Below are 25,058 nucleotides of genomic sequence, written 5' to 3' on the forward strand. Positions count from 1 at the left end.
CCTCACGGACTCCCCTCGCTTTGTGAGGAATTTGCCCGGCTGCAGATTAGATTTTCAGGAATCTGCAATGTCAATGACACTTTAAAAGGCAGCTGTGTTAAACGCATGCTGTGTCTGTGTCTGTGTGTGTGTGAGATGGGTTCACTTTGTAAAGCCACCGCCGCTTCCCCTTATTGCATTTCCCCTCGAGCCGGTGACTCATTAATCAAATATTCATACATCCCCTGTAAATACATGGGAGAACACAGACAACCCCTTTAGAGCGCCGTATGTGTGTGTGTGTGTGCCCTCCAGCACAAATGCTCTTTCATGTTAAAAAATTCCCAAATGTCCCCCCCCCCCCCCCCCCCGTCCCATTCAACCCTTCCATCGTCCAAAGTTGGGAGAATGTCCCCGGTCCTTTAGCTTCTGCATACTTGATGTTCCCCCCTTCGCCGTCCACACACACACACACACACACACGGGGGTCCATCGTCCGTAAAAGGACAAAAAAAAGTGGACGAGCACACATATCAGACGTGGGGGGGGGGGGGGGGATCTGAATGATGCCTTTATGTGTTTTTTTGCCATCGCAGAACAGATGGAGGGATTCTTCTTCTTTTGGGGTTTTTCTGTCCATCCATCTTCACCCCTCTTGCCCTCTTCTCACAGAAGAGGGGACAGTTCCCCTCCTTTATGGAAAAAAAAAAGCAAGGGCTCATCATAATACAAGAATTTGTATTGTACAGGAAAAACAGTCCGGGCCATAGCTCAAACAAAAAAAAGGGGGTGTGGGGGGGAAACACAGATTATCCATGGTAACAGAGCTCTGCACACAAGGATATTTGCTTTTCCTCTGCTCGAGGAACACAATTGCCGCCGGTGTCACCGGGTCACGTAGTTTCCCTCGCTCCCTGGTTAATGGGCTGGAGAGATGGTTCGCACGTACGATTAGTTTTAATCTATTACGTTTGAAAAGGGATTGAATGCATTTCAACACGCCGCCGAGGGGTTTGCATCTATAGCGCCGAGAATGAAGCGTTCAACAACATTTTTTTTTTTACTCTACTAGTCACTTCAAATGCTTCGAGTGGACCCAACAGACGCTAACTGATTCATTTAAGTCAAGTATTTTAACTTCATTCAACTTTAAATGTAAAAAACCCAAGTTAGACACGTTATTAAACATATTATACGATGAATTTATTGCATTAGAAAAAAAAAAATACAAGTCAGAATTCTTCAGTCTTTTTAAAAAGTGCACGACACGTTTTGCATGCTAACGTTGCGTTAGCTTACTTCGTCGTTTACATTTTGTTACGGTATTGTCGATACTGTAAAGGTGTTTTAGAAGAACAGCGACAGATACTTTAGCCACACACCAAAGTGAAATGATGTAACATTGAATAAAAATACATTTTGGATTACTTAAACGTGAACGTTTTGAAATAATAATAAAAATAATAATAATAATAATAATAATAATTGGCCAAACGTGTTAATTTCACACATGACATCGATTTGTAAAGTTGATCGACGACGTACTTTCAAAATTCACCAAATCTTTTTTTTCATGTTTTCACTTCAGTGCGTGTTAATAATAACACGTGAAATACTTTTTCTGCATATTAAAAACGACATGGTAACGGGTTATTTGGCACCATCGAGAGCCCTCGGGCCACATTATTTGTGCTAACCACAGAAATGCTTCTCTGAATACTGCAGATGTTGAAGTGGACCGACAGGATGCGACTCCGTGATGTCCAGGTGGCGTCGCACCTTATGGACATCATATGCAAAATCACTTTTTTTTTAGAACAAGGAACCAGGTCGTGTTCCCCAAGTCACTGTCGTTTTATAAAGTTCCACAGCGAGACGTTGGATATCAGCAGTACGATTCATCGCCCCCCGCGGTGCCATCAGAGCAGCACAAAGTCCCCGGTGGTGGTGGTGGTGGTGGTCCGGCGCGGGTCACGGATGAAGGGCCACTCCCTCCTCACCGGGGTCACGCCAGCAGACGGGTCGTAATCTCCGACGCGACCTCGCATTAAAGTGAACGCCGGGTACTTCTCCCTCGCCGCCGACGGCTGCAGCACCTGGAACAAACAACAACAACAACAACAGGCTTCAGCGGAGCGCTCGCGTTATGCTCTTCTTAACAGTTTGCTTTTGAATTTCGTCACTTAACTCTAACGAGTGGCACCTCAATTATTCCCCTCTTGGAAATCACAGTGTTTTCATTCTGATATCATATTTTTTAAGAGTCTGGTTTACGGCGTCGACCCGACGTGTTGACGCGGCAAGAGAAGCAGAAGATTCATGGGTAAATGCTGCCACCTAGTGGTCAGCTCTCGTCACGCCGGTCACACTTTGGCAGTGCACGAAACACAAAATGAATATAACGTCACGATAATAATAATAATAATTATTAATATGGTGAAACGTTGCCTCCCCCCCCCCTTACCTTAGACAGCTCCTGGCTGATTCTCTCATAGTCCTGAGCACTTCTGGAGTAGAACCCGATGGTGCAGCTCGGGTCCATCTTGCTGAACGGCATCTTCTTCGGCGAGGGGCAATGAAACGACTGGATGAAAAGAAGAAAAAACACAATAAAAAAAATATTCATCAGGCTGGAAGGGCCGAATAATGTGTTGCATCTATAGATGTATATATTTATCTATATGTATATATATATATATATACACACACACACACACGTGTATATTTATATACACACACATGTATATATATATATATATACACACACACATATATATACATACACACATATATATATATATTTATAATATATATATACACACATGTATATATATATATACGAACACACATACATATATATACATACAAATATATATAAATACATATATATATATAGTATATACATACACATATATATATATACACACACATATATATATATACACACACACACACTTATATACATATATATACAGGACTGTCTCAGAAAATTAGAATATTGTGATGAAGTTCTTTATTTTCTGTAATGCAATTCAAAAAACAAAAATGTCATGCATTCTGGATTCATTACAAATCAACTGAAATATTGCAAGCCTTTTATTCTTTTAATATTGCTGATTATGGCTTACAGCTTAAGAAAACTCAAATATCCTATCTCTAAATATTAGAATATCATGAAAAAGTATACTAGTAGGGTATTAAACAAATCACTTGAATTGTCTAATTAACTCGAAACACCTGCAAGGGTTTCCTGAGCCTTGACAAACACTCAGCTGTTATAAATCTTTTTTTTTACTTGGTCTGAGGAAATATTAAAATTTTATGAGATAGGATTTTAGAGTTTTCTTAAGCTGTAAGCCATAATCAGCAATATTAAAAGAATAAAAGGCTTGCAATATTTCAGTTGATTTGTAATGAATCCAGAATGCATGACATTTTTGTTTTTTGAATTGCGTTACAGAAAATAAAGAACTTTATCACAATATTCTAATTTTCTGAGACAGTCCTGTATATATGTATTTATATATATATACATATATATATATATTTATTTATTTATATACACACCACATGGCAGCGACAACAAGATGTATTCTGCATCATTTGATGAACGACGTGATGAATTTATCACATCATCCATAAATGAACAACTTCTGCTGTGTTGTCACTGAATGCGAAACGCATAAAACTATAAGTTACTATACCGCCCCGTGTGCGGAATCTTTTTTGTATTTATGGCTCCTGAAATATTCAGGCTCTCAACACCTGATCTGGTATTTGCCGTATTTCTCTTAAGTGGCAGCTTCACACACGCGAGCGGCAAATAAATCAGCGGAGAAGGGACTCGGTAATTGGGCCGTGGGCTGCTTTAAGATTCATACCCTTAAGTACTAACAGAAACTATTAAATTCACATTACTGGGGGGGGGGGGGGGCTCCAGTCAGCTCGTCTGTGTAATTTCACATTACCTGGAGAGGGAAATCGCTGCTGCTGACATCCACAAAAGACTGACAGTAATGAGGGTCCATGTAAATCAAGCTGTCATCTGCAAGGACAAAACAAAAGACAAGTTATTCAAAAACATCGGGATTATTACAAAAAAAAACCTCTCTCTCTCGCTCGCTCCCCAATTTCTATGCAGAGTAGCTCAAAGTCACCCGCTCGGCCCGGACTGTTTAGGCTTTTTTTTTTCGTGCGTCAAATATGCCGCCCAGAAGGTTGTTGCCTTTTTAATATCCACCGCGGCGGCGGCGGATTAAATTCCGCATAATCGGATGCGTTTGTTCAAGAAAAAAGAAAAGAAAAAGAGGTTGTCACTTAATGTTTTTTTGCGTGTGTGTGTGTGTGTGGGGGGGGGGGGGGGGGGGGGAATTACTTTTACAAACACGCAATTACACTCGGGCCATTTGCGGTGTGATGAATGCGGCGGCGAATAGGGGAGAGAGAATGCATCGCTTGTCATTTAGACATCACCCGCCCCGCTGTACTTCAACAACAAAAAAGAAAATTGGTAAAAATGTAAATGCGTAAATATTGACTGCCGAGATGTACAACTGAAGGTCCCGTCCCCCCCCCCCCCCCCCCGGCTCCTGAAGGTGATGAAGAGTGGCTCACTTTTGAGTTGGGGGGCCGGGCGGGGCAGGGGTGTGGGGGGTGGGGATGTAATGCATGCCTACCTATGGAAATCCATTACGGCTCACAACTTGGGAGGTTTACTCGTGATGAATGGGGCGCGGCTGCGACGGGTCACAGGGAATAAAGTAAGCGCCGCTTCACTTCGCCTCCCGCCGCCACTTCCTCTCCGTTTTCCCGCACGCAAACACGAATACATTAACTCACTTTGTCTCATAGGAAGGGTATATTATGCAAAATAATAATCTTGTTATTCACACCTACCTCGCTCTCTGTCTGTGTGTGTGTGTGTGTGTCTTTCTCAGTTTTTTAAAATTAAGACCAAGACTAACCTTGAAATCCCACAAAGTAGCAGGCCTGTTGGGGCTTCCCTCCGATGATGCCGATGCAGCACTCCAGACTCAGGATGCTCTGAACGCAGAGAAATACAAACAGGGTTCAGACACATGGTGACCAATGGGGTTCCAGGACTTTTCCAGGCCTTTAAAACCAGATCTCCATGACCAAAAATGTGTGAAATCTCATGAAAAAGTGAGAACATTTTGTATTTAAACTAACAATGAGAATCCCAAAGCATACAGTATATCACCTTCAATGAGACAATAGTTTGATTAAAAGAATAAACATATATGTCTTGTCAGTTAAGGTGCGTTCACTTGCAGCGCGGAAAAAAGTGCGAGTATGAAGAGAGCGTATGACGGCTTTATATTTAGAGCATCGTTCTTTTAAAAAGCATATTCGTCATTTAAAACTCAGCGTAAATGCACATATGAATAGAACAACATTTACGTCACTTTTCTTCCAAAACTTTTGGGATAACATTTTTTTAATTCCAGGACTTTGCCAGTTTTTCCACGACCGTATGTACCCTGTGACGAGTACATCGGACTGGGAATTTTAAATGACAGTCTCACACACACACACACACACACACACACACACACACACACACACACACACACACACACACACACACACACACACACACACACACACACACACACACACACACACACACACACACACACACACACACCTTCGCATATCACAACATTGGGCATTGAATTATGAACATTTTGGCATTAGTTGCATGCCAATTGGATACAAATTGACCGCGCTATGGTAAAAAGAAGATTTTGACCTTTTCATGACCTTGACGTTCGTTTGACCCGATCGATCCCAAAATCTAATCAAATGGTCCCCGGATAATAACCAATCATCCCACCAAATTCCATGCGATTCGGTTTAATACTTTTTTAGTTATGCGAGTAACACGCATACAAATAAATAAATAAATAAATAAATACACGGCGATCAAAACATTACCTTCCGCATTTTCAATGCGAAGGTAATTACATGTTTCCCTGACCTTTGTAAAGTTAAAATAGTCTGGATTTGTCTTCTCCCCTCCAAGCCGCACAGGGATGAGGATGATGACGGCCCGAGGAGCGGCATCGGGAGGAGGGGCATCGGGAGGAGGGGCATCGGGCCTCTCGGCCTGCCTATCTCTCGGCGCCCTGCTGTGGCTATCGATGACATCACCACTGTACACTGTGAGGGATCAATGACACATGAAGGTCACTCGTCTGTTTCCGTGTCAGTCAAACTATCTGAAATTATATCAATGTCATTAGAAAACTATAGTTAATGAACAGACGGCTAATTTATAACATTTTGTATGCAATAAATAAAAAAAATTATAAATTAGAATCTCAGAATTGTCCCTTTTTTATCTTGAAATATTTCACAGTATGTCTTTAAATATCTGACTGAACAGAAAACACTTTATAACCCAATCACAAGTATTTAAAAACATATTCCTCTTTTCTTATTTAGTATGCGATGCACGGTTCCTATTTCTCATAATTGTCTGCAAGTGTGTCTTATAAATGTCCTTTTTTTTCATCTTTAAATATTTCGCAGTATATCTTTAAATATCTGACTGAACAGAAAAAACGTTATCACCCAATCAAAGGTATTTAAAAAACGTATTCTTCCGTTTTGGCTCCAATTGCACGTTAATTACAATTAACAGGCTGCAACTGGCGATTACATTTTTATCACAAGTTAATATGTCGGTTACTTTTTTCCCCCCAATTCAATGTGTAATTGCTTCGTCTCTAACGAGTCAGAGAAGTGTGTAAAAAAAAAGTCCATGAAACTATTCTCACAGTTCAATACATAAACTCACTTTGTCTCATAGGAAGGGTATATTATGCTAAATAATAATCTTGTTATTCACACCAACCTCTCTCTCTCTCTCTCTCTCTCTCTCTCTCTGTGCCTTTCTCCATTTCAAATTTTTTTTCCACAAAAAAAATTCTCACAGTTCAAGATAAAGTCCAAACATCCAAAACCCAAAGAGATTTAAATGTAAAGTCATATAACAGACGCGAGCAGTAAATCCTTCCATTTAAAATACTGCACGTTCAGCATATTTGATTGACGAATGACTTTCAAAATCAGAAGAACAGGTTTTTCAAAATTATTAAACTTTGAATTTGATTGACTGCATTTTTGTATTTCGGTGTCTGAACTCACTCCCCGTCTTTCTCTCTAATATCAAACTCGTAACGCTCTCGCTCTCACGCCAGCTTCCTTCCGCTCGGGCTGGAGCGAGAAGACAAACAAAAACAAGTCGTGGGGTTGAGAAGAGGTTGGAGGGGGGGGGGGGGGTTATATAGTTATATAGATTTGGAGTTGATGTATTTGTTGGGTAATAGACACAGTGAGGCTCCTGTCAGTCCCTCTAAAAGGTGCTGAGAGAGAGAGAGAGAAGGGGAGGGGGGGGGGGGCGGTCAGTTTGGGCGTTTTGCCCAGTATACTGTTTTTATTTTATTTGATCTTTTTATCGACAGCGGGCTCATCTTTCATACCTGTGCAGTCCTGGGAGACGTAAGCGGTGATGGCCGCCAGGCCGGGGTCCGTCGCCTCCTCCACTGCCTTCCTAAGAGAGAGAGGAGACAAGGAGAGAGGAGACAAGAGAGAAGGAGAGAGGAGACAAGATTAACAAATGCAGAGTTCATAGAGGTGAGATCGGGAGAATATGTTGGGTATTACCATCAACTGCATTGTCAGAGTTATACAGTAGAAAGTTCTACAAGGTATTCTAAGAAAAATACAAGTGCGTCAAAGAATATTTATATATATTTTTTCTAATCTTATCCCATTTTTTTGCTTTTTCATCTTTACTAAAATACGTCATATAAATGCCTCCAAATTCTGGCTGAAATAAAGGACATTAATACTGATAAAACCATTCTACCTAATCAGTTGATTGACATCAAAATACTGTTGCACCGATAGATTATTTCAATAATGTAACTAGTAAAAAAATAACAAATGTTTTTCTCTGATATAAAAGTCTGCGTGCTTGATTTTGTACCTCTTTTAAAATGCAACACTTTTACAATAAATACTTGTTTTAATGAATTAAATGAATAGATTATGTATAAAATAAACATAATTGCCACCCCAAGGCATATTAATCAATAAACAAAAAATTATTGTTAATGTTGTAAACAGCAACAAAAAAACATTTATACATGATGGACAATTCTATCTATTAAAAAAAATATATATATGTTTTTCTCCAATATAAAAGTCTGCTTCCTTCATTTTATACCTCTTTTAAAACACAACACTTTTACAATAAATACTTGATTTAATGAATTAAATGAATAAATTATGTATAAAATAAACATAATTGCCACCCCAAGGTGTATTAATCAATAAACAAAAAAATATTGTTAATGTTGTAAACAGCAACAACAAAAAACATTTATACATGACGGACAATTCTATCCATTAAAAATATATAAGTTTATTTTCAATATAAAAGTCTGCTTGATTCATTTGATACCTCTTTTAAAACGCAACACTTTTAGAATCAATACTTTAATTAATTAAATGAATAAATTAAGTAAATAAAATAAACTCCATGAACAAAAAAATATTATTAATGTTGTAAACAGCAAAATAAAAAAGATCTATACATGACGTTGAGAAGTCGGGCTCCTGTCATGGCCCTGCTGAGGGCAAATTCAGAATTTTGGATATTGGGCTATATAAAATAAATTGAATTAAATGTGAAATATAAACGGCGATGTTTTAAAAAATCTACATTTCTAGACCTACTTGAGGATGTGTGCCACCACAGCCGGCCCGTACCAGTCCCCTGCCCGCTTCCCCATCGTCAGGCCCGCGTGAACCAGCCTGTGGAGGCCCAGCTGGGCCGAGGGTCCGTCCCCGAACCAGGACACCAGCGTGCGGTGGTGCATCTCCGTCAGATGGGCATCCGCCTCCTCCGCGGATCCCCGGGTCTGCTGCGCGGGCGGGGATCCTGGACCCGAGGGGGGCCTGGGGGAACCGTGCAGGGAGGCCACCAGGCGGCGGGCGGCGGCGGCGGTCCACGTCTCCGTGTCCAACGGCTGCAGCGTCATCGCCTCCGACCAGGTCCAGTCTGCGGGGGGAGAAATCATCAGCTAGGAAATCAACATAGGAGACCAAAAAATAAATAAATAATGTAAAATAATGTAATTTCTTTTTTTAACTTTATTTTTTATTTTTTATAAAAGTCAAACTGACAATTGAAAAAAAACTGATGCCACTCGTTGTTCGGAGATTATAAATTGTTACGCAACTTTGTATACTCGAGACGTGATGCGTTCAAGAACAAACCAAAAGCATAATTAAACAAAAACATCTTTTATTATGGCTCGGATTACTAACTTTTAATAGTTTTTATTACTTACTTTTAATAGTATGTATTACTTTACTTTTAATGTACTGTAGCTTTGCATTGTGGGTATTTTGTGTTCTTCTTACCACATATACTGTTGTAGTGTGTGTCTTATCCTGTACTGTTTGTTATTGTTTTATGTTTGTTATTGTTTATGTTTGCTATTGTTTTATGTTTATTATGGTCTGTCAAGGGACTACAGATGATAATTAGCAGTGTAGCTACAATCTGGTACAGAGCATCAAATGGTGACATTTAAGTTTTAGCTGTACATGGTCCTTTTTAAATTATGATAATAATAATAATACAGAATAAAAATAAAATGTTATGAGGCTGAAGAACTGTAAATGCCCCCAAAATTTATATAATTTAATAGCTTTAATAGTTCTTTGTGTGTGTTCTATCTGTATTGCCTGGACTAGGTAGGTACTCACAAAAAAGAAGTTATAATTGTTAATAGTTGTTTAAAAAAATTTAATAACAATAAACAACCACAAAGAAATAAGAATAAAATTGAATATGATCGTCTGATTTATGTTTTCTGAAAGAAAACACTTTGAATCTGTAGACTACTGCCTAAGAGTCTTATTATTGCCTAAAAGTCTTATTATTGCCCTTTTTATGATAATTGATCTTATACTGTAAGCCTAAATAAGCATATTTATTATTTTTTAACAAAAAATATGTAATTTTCCTCCCCTGAATTGACCAGATATCTCTAAGTTCAATTTAGAACAGGCACAAAAAAAAAAGTATCTCAGAACTTGTGAAACGTAAGGTTTTTAGGCCTTAAACAGACAGAATAGGTGTCATTCTGTTCAATTATAAAAGTTTGAGTGTCCCAGTATTTCACTTTAACGGTGCCTTAGCCTTACAAACAGGGGAGGAGCCCAAAGGGAGTGGCCCGGGCTATAAAATGGGCCAGAGTGGAAGTCTAAGGCATTAACTAAATGACCTTGATCCAAAGGGAATCAAAGTGAAATTGATCAATAAATATCCTTAAGTAGCCATTAGTCATTTTATAGAGAAATATGTCATTAGTGACATATTTTAGATTGGGATAGAAGAACAAGTTTTAAATATTGTTTTCTAAATGACTGCATTAAATAACTGGCCGTCAATTCATTGAAGTGGAAGCGGTAAAAGTCGGGGGACACTTCGGAGACAATATAAATGAGGAATTCACTCATTAACTCAAATAAAACTTTTTCCTTTTAGATTAAGGATGAGGAAGAAGTCTAAACTGACTACAAGTTTAGCTTCCCGCTTGGAAAAGTGACATTGAACTGAAAAAGGAAATAAAGATAATTAACATTGGATCCATTTGTAAATACCTAGAATGATCTGTAGTCACATTTACTTTTGCAATTTCTTTATAACGAGGTCAAAACATATATTTATGTTCAAACCATATATTTATGTTGCCCACATCTTCAGCCGCTGTTGTTACCGTGCAGGATAAATTGTCCTTTTTTTAATCTCTGTATTATTAGAAAAAAGCTTTGGCTAATTAAATCAATTCCATCTCCACATTCATGTGAAGTAGTTTAAAAAAAAGTATACCTGGGAGCTTAAACGATGTAAATAATCTCCAAATATATACTTTGGAAGCTTTATTATTCACAAAAACACGTGTCCAGCTAACCCAGTGGTTCTCAAACTTTTTCTGTCAAGCCCACTTTGGGAGGAATAAAATTGGTCTATGGGTGACTTTTTATTGAAATAACTTTTTAGTGAATCTGTGCTTTTTCAAATTGTAGAACAAAAAAAATTGCAAGTAAACCAAATGTGCAATTACTTTGTTAGAACTATGCAAAATAAAGTTATATATGTGCAAATAAAGTTATATATGTGCAATTAAAGCACCGTGGTAAATAAATAGCGTATTGTGGCTGCAATTAACCTGGATATATTTTAAAGATAATATCAATAAGTGCTTATTCTTAGATTCTTTTTACAGAAAACATAAATCAGAAGATCACACTCAATTTTATTCTTATTTCTTTGTGGTTATTTATTGTTATTACAATTTATTAACAATTATAACTTATTTCTTTGTTTTTTTACAAATTAAAAAATATATTTTATTGATTTTAGGTAATACAGCTAGGACACACAAAATAAAGAACAAAAATAAAAAGCTATTAAAAATTATAACTTATTTCTTTGTTTGTTGTGAAAAACTAAACAAACAAGTTCAAATATTTAGCCATAAAGAGTTTTACACTGCATACATTTTCAAAACAATAACGTGCAACCTGTGCAAAAAAAATAATTAGTGCAGATGTGTGAATAAATGATTTAATCATTAAATTAGAAATTTATAAAAGTAAAGTCATTAAATAAATTGACCTATATTTGAAAAGAATACATGTATTTTTGCATTCCCCGTCTATCCCTTAGATAATTCTCGGGGTTTGAGCATCACTCAGGTGTGGCTGACTATATACTCTCTACTCTCTCCTCACTCTCTACTCACCTCGGCCCAGGAAGTGCAGAAGAAGAGCCTGAGCGAGCATCATCTGCCCGGCCCTCAGCGTGCAGCCCCAGCCGCAGTCGGAGGTCAGGGTGGAGCAGGGCAGAGGGGGCAGCTCCTCCCTGTAGGTGAGCCACACCCGGGACGCAAAATCCTTCCGGAAAGCCTCGGCGTTCCCCATCACGCAGTCTTCGTTGGAGGCTTCTGGAACGCCGTCGTCATCTGGGGGAGGGGAAGGAAATGACACGTGACCCACTGAGAATGTACGGGTAACTATTTCATCTCGTGACCTGTGGAGATAATAAATATACTGGTATTATAAGTATATTTACGTATTTATTTTCAGACCTCTTGTGAATGCGTGTGTGTCATGTCAAACCATTATTCACATTATTAGGGTCCTTGTGACGAACCTATTGTTTTTCTAAAAGCTATTATTATTATTATTATTATTTATCTCTCCAAAAAAACATCGACTGGCCGAATACGTCATACCCAACCGAGAGAAATTTCCCATGCATATCCAGACTGGTGAACATTTAGTTTTCATATTTATTTATAAAGAAATGTCTCTATAGCGCCCCCTAGAATTATTGTACGTTCAAAAGCCCGCAGTTTTTGCCCCCAATCGCCAATTGTCTTGAAATTTGTCATGCATGTCCGCTTGAACCTGCTCTACAAAAAATAACATTATGACCATAAGAGCCATTTTGAATTTTGTAAAAAAAAACACATTCTTTATAATTTTATTTATTTTTTTGGCAAAAATGGCTATGCACCAAAAAAAATAAAAATAATGACGCAGGTCATATTTCCCCACGCTTATATCCTGGTTAACGGCCTGAATGGCGACGCCTTCATCCTGTGTTTTTACATTCGTTTTGTCATAATTTGTGATCCCCGCATATTAATCTGAAATGTGTGTCTTTATAATGTGTCTTACAGTTCCAATGGACAATAACAGTATGCACATGATGCTATCATTGTGTACGTTGGTGTGCGTGTGCACCTTTACCTTCGACCTTAAAGTGGTAACATTTTCCGAGGAGAAGCACCGGGGAATTTCTACTGAAGGAGGTCTTTGATTTCAGAGCCCAACCTAAAAGATACACAATAAAGAAAGAAAACTTGATATATTTGAGGCGACTTTTGGCTGTGTCTCTGAGTCTCTGTGTTGCAGGTGACAGTCGATGTGGTTGGGGGTCACTGTTAAGCTGAACTGGGAACACCTGTGCCCAGTGTTTATAGTAAGTCACCGTATACCTGTTCTATGGTGTCTTTCCTTATTTTCCACCATATTGGTCTCCTCTTGTAATGCGTCATGCCATTGAGCACCCATCCTCTACACAGCACCCATTATTCAAATATCATCTCGGTCAGTCCCAAGATTTCGACCTACTTACTTTTCTTATCCAACCGACTACATATTTTGCTTTTCCTTCCTGTTACCTAAAAAGGTAGATAATAAAGTGGTTTATATATATACGACTGTAGTCCCTCTGAAAGAATCACACACTGGAATATGGACAGAAGGACAACGAGCTATTTTAAGGGCTGACTCAACGGCAGTGTGTTGTCGCCTCATTGAATTAGGATGCTTGTTTTTATTTGTTTACGACTCTTGTGTCTGCAATACATGTTGTTGATCTACTCTGACTTGTGTATATATACACACACACAGTATTTATTTATTTATGTTTGAATGTCTTGGTTCAGCTTTGTTACCTTCGCATTGAAAATGCCGGAAGGTTATGTTTTGATCGCCGTGTATTTATTTATTTATTTATTTATTTGTATGCGTGTTATTCGCAAATCTCAAAAAGTATTGAACCGAATCGCATGAAATTTGGTGGGATGATTGTTTATTATCCGGGGACCAGTTGATTAGATTTTGGGATCGATCGGGTCAAAGGTCAAAGGTCATGAACAGGTCAAAATCTTTCGCAGAACTCAAAAAGTATTGAACCGAATCGCATGAAATTTGGTGGGATGATTGTTTATTATCCGGGGACCAGTTGATTAGATTTTGGGATCGATCGGGTCAAAGGTCAAAAACAGGTCAAAATCTTTCGCAGAACTCAAAAAGTATTGAACCGAATCGCATGAAATTTGGTGGGATGATTGTTTATTATCCGGGGACCAGTTGACTAGATTTTGGGATCGATCGGGTCAAAGGTCAAGGTCAAAGGTCATGAACAGGTCAAAATGTTCTTGCATCGCATGAAATTTGGTGGGATGATTGGTTATTATCCGGGGACCATTTGATTAGATTTTGGGATCAATCGGGTCAAAGGTCAAGGTCATGGAAAGGTCAAACTCTTTTTTTTACCATAGCACGATACATTTTGTCCAATTGGCATGCAACTGATGCCAAAATGTTCATAATTCAATGCCCAATCTTGTGATATGCTCTCTACCGAGTGCCCATTCTAGTTGTCCCTGTTTTTAGCTGGATGTCTATTTTCTTGGAAATTAGTCTTGTAACATACACTTTACTTATACTTGTTGTGCACGTATAATGAAGGCAACAAAAGGTCACATGTATTTTATTTGTTTAAATACTTGATAAATAAAGAAGATTTTGATTTCACTTGTATATACTTGTTCCATTTTAAGTAACTCAAGTCAAGAAAATAAGATTGAAAGTTATGTGGACGGGTTGAAACAGCAGAGCAGGAATGCATGATAAGTGTGTGCTCGTGTGTTTGTGTGTGTGTGTTGGCCTGAAGCACATTACTTACTGTATTTCACATTGTGCCACACAGACACGAACTTTGTCTTCAACGTTTCCACCTCGTCGCTCCCTTTATTCTCCATTTGGACGAGCAGGGAATGCAACCCATTCCCAAACTGCAGCGCGCGAGCCCTGGTGCACGACACACACACATGCACGCGCACAGTGGGGATAGTTGGCGGGACTCGTATCACTTCATAAAGGTAAATAACACTAAACCACAGCTCGCAAGTGTGCAAGTCGTTACCTTGGAACTTACCTTGGAATTTCCAGTTTTTTTTGTTTTTCCACTTCCGGCCGCCTCGTGGCTGTTTGGAAACGTTACTACGTCGTATGTTGTTGTAATGTCAATAGTTTAACGCGGGGTATCGTCCCCATGACTCGAGCCTGCCTGCAGTCTCCAATGTTTACATATTGAGGAAGTAGAGGTGGGGAAAAAACCTCGTGATCTCGCGATGTTTGACAGAGAGGACGCTCGATGCTCAGATCGAGGTGTCCCGGGCGGGCGGGGTTAAACAACACAGTTTGTCGATGAACGCTCCGCTCGTTTGAGGTATTCCTTGTGACAAAACATGCTTTTTTTGTGATAAAGAAAGAGCGAATAAAGAGATGGAGGCGTCTATCGCAGCCACACACATTCATGACGTCACTTCTTATTAAACCTTGAAATGAATAACCCATCAGTCAACATGCACACACCATAATAAACATATACCATAGGCATTTTACCATTGCGATATTTATTTTAACTGATCACTGACAATGAGATGTTTTTTGATTATTTTTCTTTCTTTAAAAAAAGCGTCTATTACTTATAGTTTTATTATTTTCCATTATTCCAGTTGCCATTTATAACTTTTTATTCTGTGAACTATATGTGTGTGTATGTGTGTGTTTGTCAGTGCTTATACAGTAGATGTATTATTTTGTTTCGTCCACAAAAAGTGATCCCATACTCTCAGTAACTTTACATTGTACACATCTTTCGGTTAAATAATTACTAGATAATGAACATCCGATATTATTTATTGAAGAGTGCTATACGAATAAGACTTGCAAAGTGAATAAAGTAAATACAAAAAAACCTTTGACAACAAATAAAAAACATTACTGAAAGTATACATCTATTATAATCTGGCGAATGCAAACAAATTAGATTTGTTAAAACTAATTTGAGAATTTAAAATAACGGTTTAAGTTAACAAGACATATGCAGGACTTAAAATGTCTTAAATAAATAAGTGCATGAATAAATATAGGAATAAATAAAGAAATGCTCAAATAAATGTATAAATAAATAAATGCTTAAATACATGTATAAATAAATGAATATATAAATAAATAAATACAGGAATAAATACAGCTGTCCCGCTGTTGGAGCCAATCATTACGGTGCGCAACGGCTTTTCTTCGGGGTGTGTTTCGTTGCGCACCGTCACCGTCATTACGGTAAACGGTCCCCGTTCTCCGGTGCTCCCGTTCTTCGCTGTTGGCCGTGGCGAGCGATTGGAAAGCGGAGTCTGCCTCCTGCCCGCCTGGCTGCCTGGGAATTTGGTTTTTTTAAAGCACACCAGCGGCCACTGCCATGGCTGAACGCCGAGCCTTCGCCCAAAAAATCAGCAGGTAAAAAAAACGAAGAAGCCTCGAGACCCAGAGAACGAGCTCGCGACAGCCCCCCCCCCCCCGCGCCGAGCACTCTGTCGCCTTTAACGTCGGTCGCCCCGAGACCACCGAGCCCCGGTGAAGGCCCCGGATGCTCCCACAGCTAGCGAAGCTACAAGATGCTCAGAACCCACCCAGGCAGACGGCGTCGCCGCCTAGCCTCTCTCGCTCTCTCCCTCCCTCCCTTCCCCCTTAATGCGAACAAAAGGAGGGCGGTGTACCATTGTTTAAATACACGTATCTTATCAAAACGGCTTTTTCTTCCCCCCCGGTCATTTCCAGCAACCGTAAATGTAAAAAAAAAAAAACGTTAAATGTGAGACAGCTATAGCTATCTTATCACGTAAGCTAACGATGGGCTCTAACGGTCGAGATGAGACTGAACTTTGAAGTTGTGTTTTTAAGCGGCGAGATGATTATAATACAGTAAGACTTGGAAACGAAAGCCTCCATTAACAGCTCAGACAGATAGCGATGTATTAATCTCCTCGGTCCGTTAATCTCTCTTTAACAAAGGTCTTTGTGCGAGCTGTCAAACAGCAGCTTCCCAGGTGCTTGATGGATGGACTTGCGGTTGTCTCCACCGTGACACCGCGATGTGTAACTGATCTAGGATCTGGTCCTCGGTTCGGTGGTTTTCCCTCAGTGTCTGACATCTTTACTGGATGGAATAACATTCTACACCCTTCTGGAGAGACTGTTATCCAGGGTTCGTACGGTCATGGAAAGCCTGGAAAAGTCATGGCATTTTAAAATGGTCATTTCCAGGCCTGGAAAAGTCATGGAAAAAAAACGTAATGACATGTGGTTCAATTAAGTACTCACTCTCTTAAACTTTAAATCTTGAAAGAAATAATGCGTTGTGTTTGTGCGTGTGATTTTGTGAGGTGATGTAAACTCAGCTGTCATAACAAGCAGCAGGAGAGCACCTTGTTAACCTCTTGGTATACTGCATGCTCGACACATCATAGCATTGTTTATTAAGGCTGCCCACATAGCATTTATATTTTTATTTGCAGACCTAGGAAAAGGACCCTCTCAAAAAATGTCCAAACAGCTCTTTGAACAAGTAACATGTATTCTAAAGAATTTAACATAAAGACAGGACATTTGTGCAATAGAATTAGTCATGTTCTTTGTAAATGAGAGTAGAGTTATTAAAAAACATTTACATTTTTAAGGAAGTAAAGATGCCTCGTAAAAGACCCTTTGCAGGGTACAACATGGGTACGCCAAATTAATTCAAATTTCCTGATATTTGAGCCACCGACATGTGTGGCTGCGTGCGCGGCAACATTTTGGTCACCCCCGACAAAATCTCACTCCAAGGTTTTTTGAAAAGTTGGCAGCTCTGCTTAAATCATAAAAGTTTTGGAAAAGTCATGGAAATGTGTTATAATCACATGTTCATTTACGCCGAGTTTGAAATAATTATTATGTTTTTTTTTAAAGAAAGACGCTTAAAATATAAGCCGGCGTACATTCTCAATACGCAAAATGTTCTACATTTTTTATGTTTATACCGAGGTTTCAGTTTGGTCATGGAAATTTGTTTTAAAGTCATGGAAAAGTCATGGAAAAGTCATGGAAATCCATTGGTCAAAATGTGTAAGAACCCTGGTTATGTACAAGTTTTGGGAGAGGAGGGATATCCGAAGAGACCGAGATGGAGTGGAGCCAGTGAGCCAGGGAAATGTTGAGGCTGTAGGTGTTAATACTTTACAAGCTGTTTTTAAGAAATCTTATTATACATCTATTCATACGCCGGGTTGATGACTCCGAAAAATAAATCATCATGGTTTTATCAAACATAAAGCTTAGTACCACGCGCTACCTGCTGTGGAGACGTTGATACAGCTATTTAGTGTTTTGTACTATTTGGACTGTGAGTCTGAAATAAAAGTTTGATTGATTGATAAACAAACAGATTATTTTACAGAAGGCATACGCATGATCTTCTCTGTTTTTCTCTCGTAGACATGTTAATCTAGTTGAGGCCCGGGGTCATTTTTCAATTTATATTACGGGTTGGATTCTAAAGTTGTGTCTAAAGTTGTTTCCGTGGCAGGTTGTTGACACGAGACGAGGCCGAGATGCCAGAAAACTTTAAATAATATAACTTTTCTCTTGCTTTTTGGAAAGAAGTGCCTCAATTCTACTTTTTTTTTTGTAAGTGTGCTGAATTTTTGCAATGGAAGTTAGTTTGCTGGACAATAAGTGACCAGAAATGACCAGAAGTTTACCCTCACATGTCTCAGTTGACTGGATCTCTTATATTATGATTGTCCCAGGAGTTTTTACCGTCGCATTGAAAATGCGGAAGGTAATGTTTTGATCGCCGTGTATTTATTTATTTATTTGTATGCGTGTTATTCGCATAACTCAAAAAGTATTAAACCGAATCGCATGATATTTGGTGGGATGATTGGTTATTATCCGGGGACCATTTGATTAGATTTTGGGATCGATCGGGTCAAAGGTCAAGGTCAAGGTCATGAAAAGGTAAAAATCTTCTTTTTTACCATAGCACGGTCAATGTTTATCCAATTGGCATGCAACTAGGGTTATTATGCATATTATGGGCTGGATTCTGAAGTCGTGTCTGCTTGTGGTCATGTAGGATGTTCACCTGTTTTGAGAGTTTCATATTGACTTGCGTGGATTGAGAAGTCCTCGTCTCGTGGCAGGTTGTTGAGACGAGGCCGAGATGCCAGAAAACTTTAAATAATATAACTTTTCTCACGGCCTTTATTCACCCAACTAGGGCTGCAACTAACGATTATTTTGATAATCGATTAATCTGTTGATTATTTTTTAGATTAATCGGATAAAAAAGTGCCGTAATAATCGCGCGAAATTCGTTGCTAATTATTTGAATAATCGATTTTTATCAATTTTATCGATTCGTTGTTGCAGCCCTACACCCAACGGAAAGGAGTGCCTCAATTCTACCTTTTTTTAAATTATTTTTTTACAGTGTGCTGAATTTTAGGAATGGAAGTTAGTTTTCTTCTATGACATGTTTTATTAAGTGACTAAAAACGACCATAAGTTTACCCTCACATGTCTCAGTTGACCTGTTCTCCTATATTACGATTGTCCCGGGAGTTATTAGTGTTATTATTATCTCGGAGATAGAGAGGGCTGTTTGTTTAGGTGACCGGCGCCGAGAGCTCGGCGAGAGGCGTCGGTGGAGGACTGTGGAATGTGTTCGTGGGTTCGGTGCTTTTGCTCTGCGGAGGCCGCTGGACCTCCACTCCGGTACGTTATCATGTTATTGAAAGCTAAGTTAATCTTGAACTCGCACGCAGCTGTCACTGTACCTTCCGTCTGAAGAAGATAAGCTTAAACCGCCTTTATTTTCCAACCTTGTATTTTTTTGCCGATGGACGCAGAACGGTCGTGGCTTTAGGGGAACCAGACTCGGGTCAGACGTGTGTGGTTTTGCATCATTGCTGACTGGATGCCACCTAAACCATGCTCACCACCATCACTGTGAAGTAGGTATTGTGATTATTGCTTTTCAGGGTATTTCAGAGAGATGAAGACAGGCAGTTCGTTGGTTATGACGCAAAGCGTATCGAATAAACACAGTTCATCATACTTGTTATAGCCATATAGCCTGTGTGCTACCTGTCCAGGGTGCGTACGGTCATGGAAAACCTAGGAAAATCCTGGAATTTAAAAATGTCCCCAAAATGTTGGAAAAGTCATGGAAAATTGTTATATTCATATGCGCATTTACGTTTAGTTTTAAATAATGAATATGCTTCTTTTTTAAAAATAACGCTCAAAATATAAGCCGGCATACTCGCGAATGTTCCGCGCTGCAAGTGAACGCACCTTAACCTAAAAGACATAAATGTTTATTCTTTTAATCAATTTAGTCATTTCAGGTTATTTACTGTATGCGTTGGGATTCTCATTGTTAGTTTAAATACGACGTTTTCTCACTTTTTCATCTCTAAACCGAGATTAAAAAACGTTTTGGGTCATGGAAATTTGGCTTAAAGTTCTGGAAACCCACTGGTCAACATGTGTATGAACCCCGACAAAGTTTATTGAATAAACATAGTTAATCATCCTTGTTACAGCCATAAAGCCTGTGTGCTACCTGTCCAGGGTGCGTACGGTAAACCTGGAAAAGTCCTGGAATTAAAAAAATGCGTATTTCCTGGAAAAAGTCCTGGGAAAAAAACAACATCCCCAAAATGTTGGAAAAGTCATGGAAATTGTTATATTCATATGTGCATTTACATTTAGTTTTAAATAATGAATATGCTTTATTTTTAAATGACGCTCAAAATATAAGCCGGCATACGCTCTTTTATACTTATAATTTTTTCCCACTGCAAGTGAACGCACCTTAACTCAAAAGACATAAATATTTCTTCTTTTAATCAAACTATTGTCTCATTCATTTGAGTCATTTCAGGTTATTTACTGTATGCGTTGGGATTCTCATTGTTAGTTTAAATACGACGTTTTCTCACTTTTTCATGTCTAAACCGAGATTTAAAAACTTTTTGGGTCATGGAAATTTGGCTTAAAGTCCACTGGTCAACATGTGTATGAACCCCGACAGAGTTTATTGAATAACCATAATTAATCATACTTGTTACAGCCATAAAGCCTGTGTGCTACCTGTCCTAACATCACCAGGTGTCTCCCGCGTCCGGCCCCTTTGTCCTCGGTTCATTCGTGTTATTTGTTTGTGTCGCTTTGGGCGTCTGCTTGCTGCGTTGTTGTTCTGCTCAAGGCGACGCTCTGAGTGGTTCTGGTGGTTGCGGTGATTTAAAGGACCTGTGTGCGAGCGTGGAAACCGCAGTTGTTGAACAGCGAGAGCTTTGTGCTGACCGCTGGGCTCCAGAGCTTTTTATGTGTGTCTGGGTGTAATATACGACTTTGTCCGAAGCGACGCAGCATCAGGCCGTGAGGCGCGGAGAGACAATCATAAATTGCGGATTAAAATAAAGTTTCATCTTGAAGTTCGGAAGCCTAATCTTTAAACGCTTAATGTATTTGTATCAGAACTATAAAGGAGGGCGTTCAATATGTTGATTTATTTCAAATCTCACAGAGACATCGAGTGTCACTTTGGATTGAAACCAGGAAACATCTCACAATACAATATATTCAAATATATTCGCCACTTTAGTTTTAACATTTAACTTCTTCTTCCTGTTCCCCAGGAATAACAGTTTGATTCTGAAATGAAGGAATATTCCAATCGAGTAGTTTTTTATTTTTATTTTTTATTTTGTATGCCCTTTTTGCAGCAAAATGCTCTATATCACTTATTTTTAGGACTGGATGTTTTTGATTGAATTCGAAGGTAAAATGTGCTGTGAAGCTTTAAGTGTTCTGTGTATTCTCAGCCAATAGGGGGGCAACAAATAACACACCTGGGAGTGTAAGTTATACATACATTAATTATAAAAAAACTAAGAAATAAGTTATAATTGTTTATAGTTGTATAAAGAAATGTAATCACAATAAATAACCACAAAGAAATAAGAATAACATTCCCTCAACCCTCCTCTCCCTCTTCTTCCATCCCTAAACCCTCCTCTCCCTCTTCTTCCATCCCTCAACCCTCCTCTCTCTCTTCTTCCATCCCTCAACCCTCCTCTCTCTCTTCTTCCATCCCTAAACCCTCCTCTCCCTCTTCTTCCATCCCTAAACCCTCCTCTCCCTCTTCTTCCATCCCTCAACCCTCCTCTCCCTCTTCTTCCACCCCTAAACCCTCCTCTCGCTCCTCTGTGTTCAGGACTGTGGCAGCAGAGGTCAGGAAGCAGATAGCCGGTCAGTACGGTGGGTCCCCGCAACTCTTCAAGAACCTCAACGTGGGGACCGCGGCGAGCACCACGGTGAGTCTCATCTGGCAGCCGTTGAGATGTGAGGTCATGTGACAGCTTGAGATGTGAGGTCATGTGACAGCTTGAGATGTGAGGTCATGTGACAGCTTGAGATGTGAGGTCGTGTGACAGCTTGAGATGTGAGGTCATGTGACAGCTTGAGATGTGAGGTCATGTGACAGCTTGAGATGTGAGGTCATGTGACAGCTTGAGATGTGAGGTCATGTGACAGCTTGAGATGTGAGGTCATGTGACAGCTTGAGATGTGAGGTCATGTGACAGCTTGAGATGTGAGGTCATGTGACAGCTTGAGATGTGAGGTCATGTGACAGCTTGAGATGTGAGGTCGTGTGACAGCTTGAGATGTGAGGTCATGTGACAGCTTGAGATGTGAGGTCATGTGACAGCTTGAGATGTGAGGTCATGTGACAGCTTGAGATGTGAGGTCATGTGACAGCTGCTGCAGACTCTAAGAACAACGAAGACGTTACAACGACGCGTCTCAAGACGTCAACAATTGAGACACTGTTGGTTTTTCACATTTACCCAAATACGATTCTGGTGTCTGGTGTGTTCCACAGTCACACACACACACACACACACATACACACAGACACACAGACACACACACACAGAGACGTATGAGCTGTCTGCTATGTTATACCAACACACACGAGGCCCGACAATAAGTTTGCAGCCCTGAGCCACAACACCAGTAAATATCTCTCTCCTCCCTAATTATGGCTGCAGTCGGCTTTTAATTAAACATCTAAAAAGGATTCATGTTCAAATTCCTCCAGAGAGTCAAAAAGAAAGCCGGAGACGAACATATAAACACATTTTCACACACAAACTGAACCACAAATATAAAATCACAAACATCTTTGAAGTGATTTTCATCATTAGAAGTTTTGGAAAGATGACTCATACAACATAAATTCCCCCCCCCCCCCTCTATATGTTGAACCTGTATCATAGCATGACTGACTGATATTTCCTCAGATTCATTATGTGGGGAATAAATCCCCTGAAAGATGAAGACTTTTAAGACTTTGACATGACATGTATGTACATTTAAAAATAAGAAAAAAAGAGGTGCAGACAGGAGAACTGACAATGTGTCTCTCTTCTCTCCCCCCTCCCCTCTCATCGCTCACCAGGTCCCCCTCACAGAGGCCGTGGAGCCGGTGGATTTTGAGGACTACCTCATCACTCACCCTCCCATCGTCGAGTCGGGTCCCCTGAGAGATCTGATCGAGTTCCCCCCGGATGACATCGAGGTCATCCACACGCCCAGGGAGTGTCGCACGGTGGCGCCAGCGGTCCCGGAGGAAGGGTGAGGGGTGAAATACTGAATGCGGTGCAGCGGCAGTCGGTGGAGTTAAAGCAACGAACACGTACTATCATAGTGTGTCGACTTTGGCGACCCCCTGTGGACGAGGCCGGTAGTGTTTTTTTGCACGAGCGCCGCGACCTTCGGGTCGTAAAGACCTCGATGTCACGTGCTTTTGTTTTGGAAGTGAGTGAAAGAAAGAAAGAAAGAAGAAAGGTGGTCATGAACAGCTTCACTCGCTTCACTCACTCGGCTCTCGACTTATTTCCCGCAGCTAGCTGGTCGTCATGCTCCTGATCGCAGAACGCGCAACTTACGCTCGCTTATTTTTAGCCTGAGCGGTAAAATGTGGATGTAAAGCCACGATCATAAATTTGGTGAGTTTAATGTTCATCACACCACAAATGAAGAACGCATTAACTAGCTATCACCCTCGCTACTAAATGTATATTCTTTTTTTTAAATAAATACTAAACTAACTTGATAACTTGAATTCATAAGTGTTCAGCAATCTAATTATAGATAATAATACCTGATTCTGAATTAGAACTGGGAATATTGAAATTTCAAAATATATTATGAGCACTTGTCTTTTATTATTTTTATTATTATTATTATTATTTTATTATTATTTTGTCTTTTTTTTGGTCTTTTTCTTCTTTTTTTTCACTTTCCATCTCTATTAAAATGCGTATAATTTAAATTATAATTTAAATTTATTCAAATGCTATGCCACATGGCCATGAGGCTTTTTTTAAAACTTAAAAATCACCTATCAAAATAAATGAAAGAATGGTGATTTTCACGACGTTATCGTTTTCTTTTTTTCTTACCTTGACGTTATTGCTTTTTAAAACTTTTTTGGAGGTCATGTCGACTTTAGGTTCGAGGCGGCGAACATTATTCAAAAGTTTGCTGAACGCTGTTGTTCAGTCACGTCGCCGCTGAAGACGAAAGGCTTCACGTCATCACTTCCTGTAACTTTCGGCTCTCCCGTGGTGTGACAGGAGAGGCGTCGCACGCGTTGCAAGAAGATTAAATAACATCGTTCTGATAGCCTGTCGTCTTTTTGTTCGCCGAGACAAATGTATTTATGAAGTCTGAACAAAGAGCTCGTTTGATTGATTTGAGTCTCGTCTGCCTTCAGGGACACGGACGCTCACGTCAGAGACTGCGTCCGATCCTACACAGAAGATTGGGCCGTCGTCAACAGGAAGTAAGGCCTCGCTGTCAATTGACACTGTAGCTGTAAAAAGTGATGATTGGAAGCATTAATAGGGCTATTCTTTCCCGTTAGATACCACAAGCTTGGTACGGGCTTCAACCCCAACACTCTGGACAAGCAGAAGGAGCGTCAGAAAGGCCTCCCCAAGCAGGTGTTTGAGGCCGATGAGATGCCGGACAGCAGCAGCTACCAGGATGACCAGGTACGCGTTCAATTCAAATCAGTCTATTTTGTACAGCCCAATATCACAAATTTGGGCTATACAAAAAAATGTGCCTCAGAGGGCTTTACAACCTGTACACATACGACATCCCTGACCTTTGACCTTTCACATCGGATCAGGAACAACTCCCAAGAAATAGAAAAAAAACCTTTCACAGGGGAAAAAAGTGAAGAACCCTTCAGGAGAGCAACAGAG

At 39.7% G+C, this 25,058-nt stretch overlaps 2 protein-coding genes across 17 annotated transcripts in view; one reads left to right on the plus strand and one right to left on the minus strand.

Moving 5' to 3' along the window:
• Positions 1–797: 797 nt before the first annotated feature.
• Positions 798–14,942, minus strand: atg4c (autophagy related 4C, cysteine peptidase). The gene is made up of 11 exons (XM_056415399.1): positions 14,822–14,942; positions 14,570–14,694; positions 12,844–12,927; positions 11,832–12,050; positions 8,749–9,073; positions 7,488–7,558; positions 5,981–6,162; positions 4,944–5,022; positions 3,948–4,024; positions 2,444–2,563; positions 798–2,075 (listed from the first exon to the last, which is right to left on the minus strand). The coding sequence occupies exons 2-11, from the start codon at positions 14,643–14,645 to the stop codon at positions 1,899–1,901; spliced, it is 1,410 nt and encodes a 469-aa protein (XP_056271374.1). The 5' UTR covers positions 14,646–14,694; positions 14,822–14,942; the 3' UTR covers positions 798–1,898.
• A 1,129-nt stretch (positions 14,943–16,071) lies between these two features.
• dock7 (dedicator of cytokinesis 7) overlaps positions 16,072–25,058 on the plus strand; it is a 66,170-nt gene continuing 57,183 nt past the window's right edge. For 15 of the 16 annotated variants that reach the window (XR_008831833.1, XR_008831834.1, XR_008831835.1 and 12 more), the window contains exons 1-5: positions 16,072–16,185; positions 21,995–22,094; positions 23,243–23,418; positions 24,563–24,631; positions 24,713–24,842. Coding sequence is in view for 13 of the 16 variants with exons in the window: in XM_056415391.1 (XP_056271366.1) it covers positions 16,148–16,185; positions 21,995–22,094; positions 23,243–23,418; positions 24,563–24,631; positions 24,713–24,842 (513 nt within the window). In the remaining 3 variants the exon portion in view is untranslated. Of the gene's footprint in view, positions 16,186–19,627; positions 19,725–21,994; positions 22,095–23,242; positions 23,419–24,562; positions 24,632–24,712; positions 24,843–25,058 lie in introns of those variants that run through there. The other variant, XM_056415386.1, reaches the window with a different exon arrangement.

The sequence above is a fragment of the Pseudoliparis swirei genome, chromosome 5 (assembly GCF_029220125.1).
Source record: "Pseudoliparis swirei isolate HS2019 ecotype Mariana Trench chromosome 5, NWPU_hadal_v1, whole genome shotgun sequence".
NCBI lineage: Eukaryota > Metazoa > Chordata > Actinopteri > Perciformes > Liparidae > Pseudoliparis > Pseudoliparis swirei.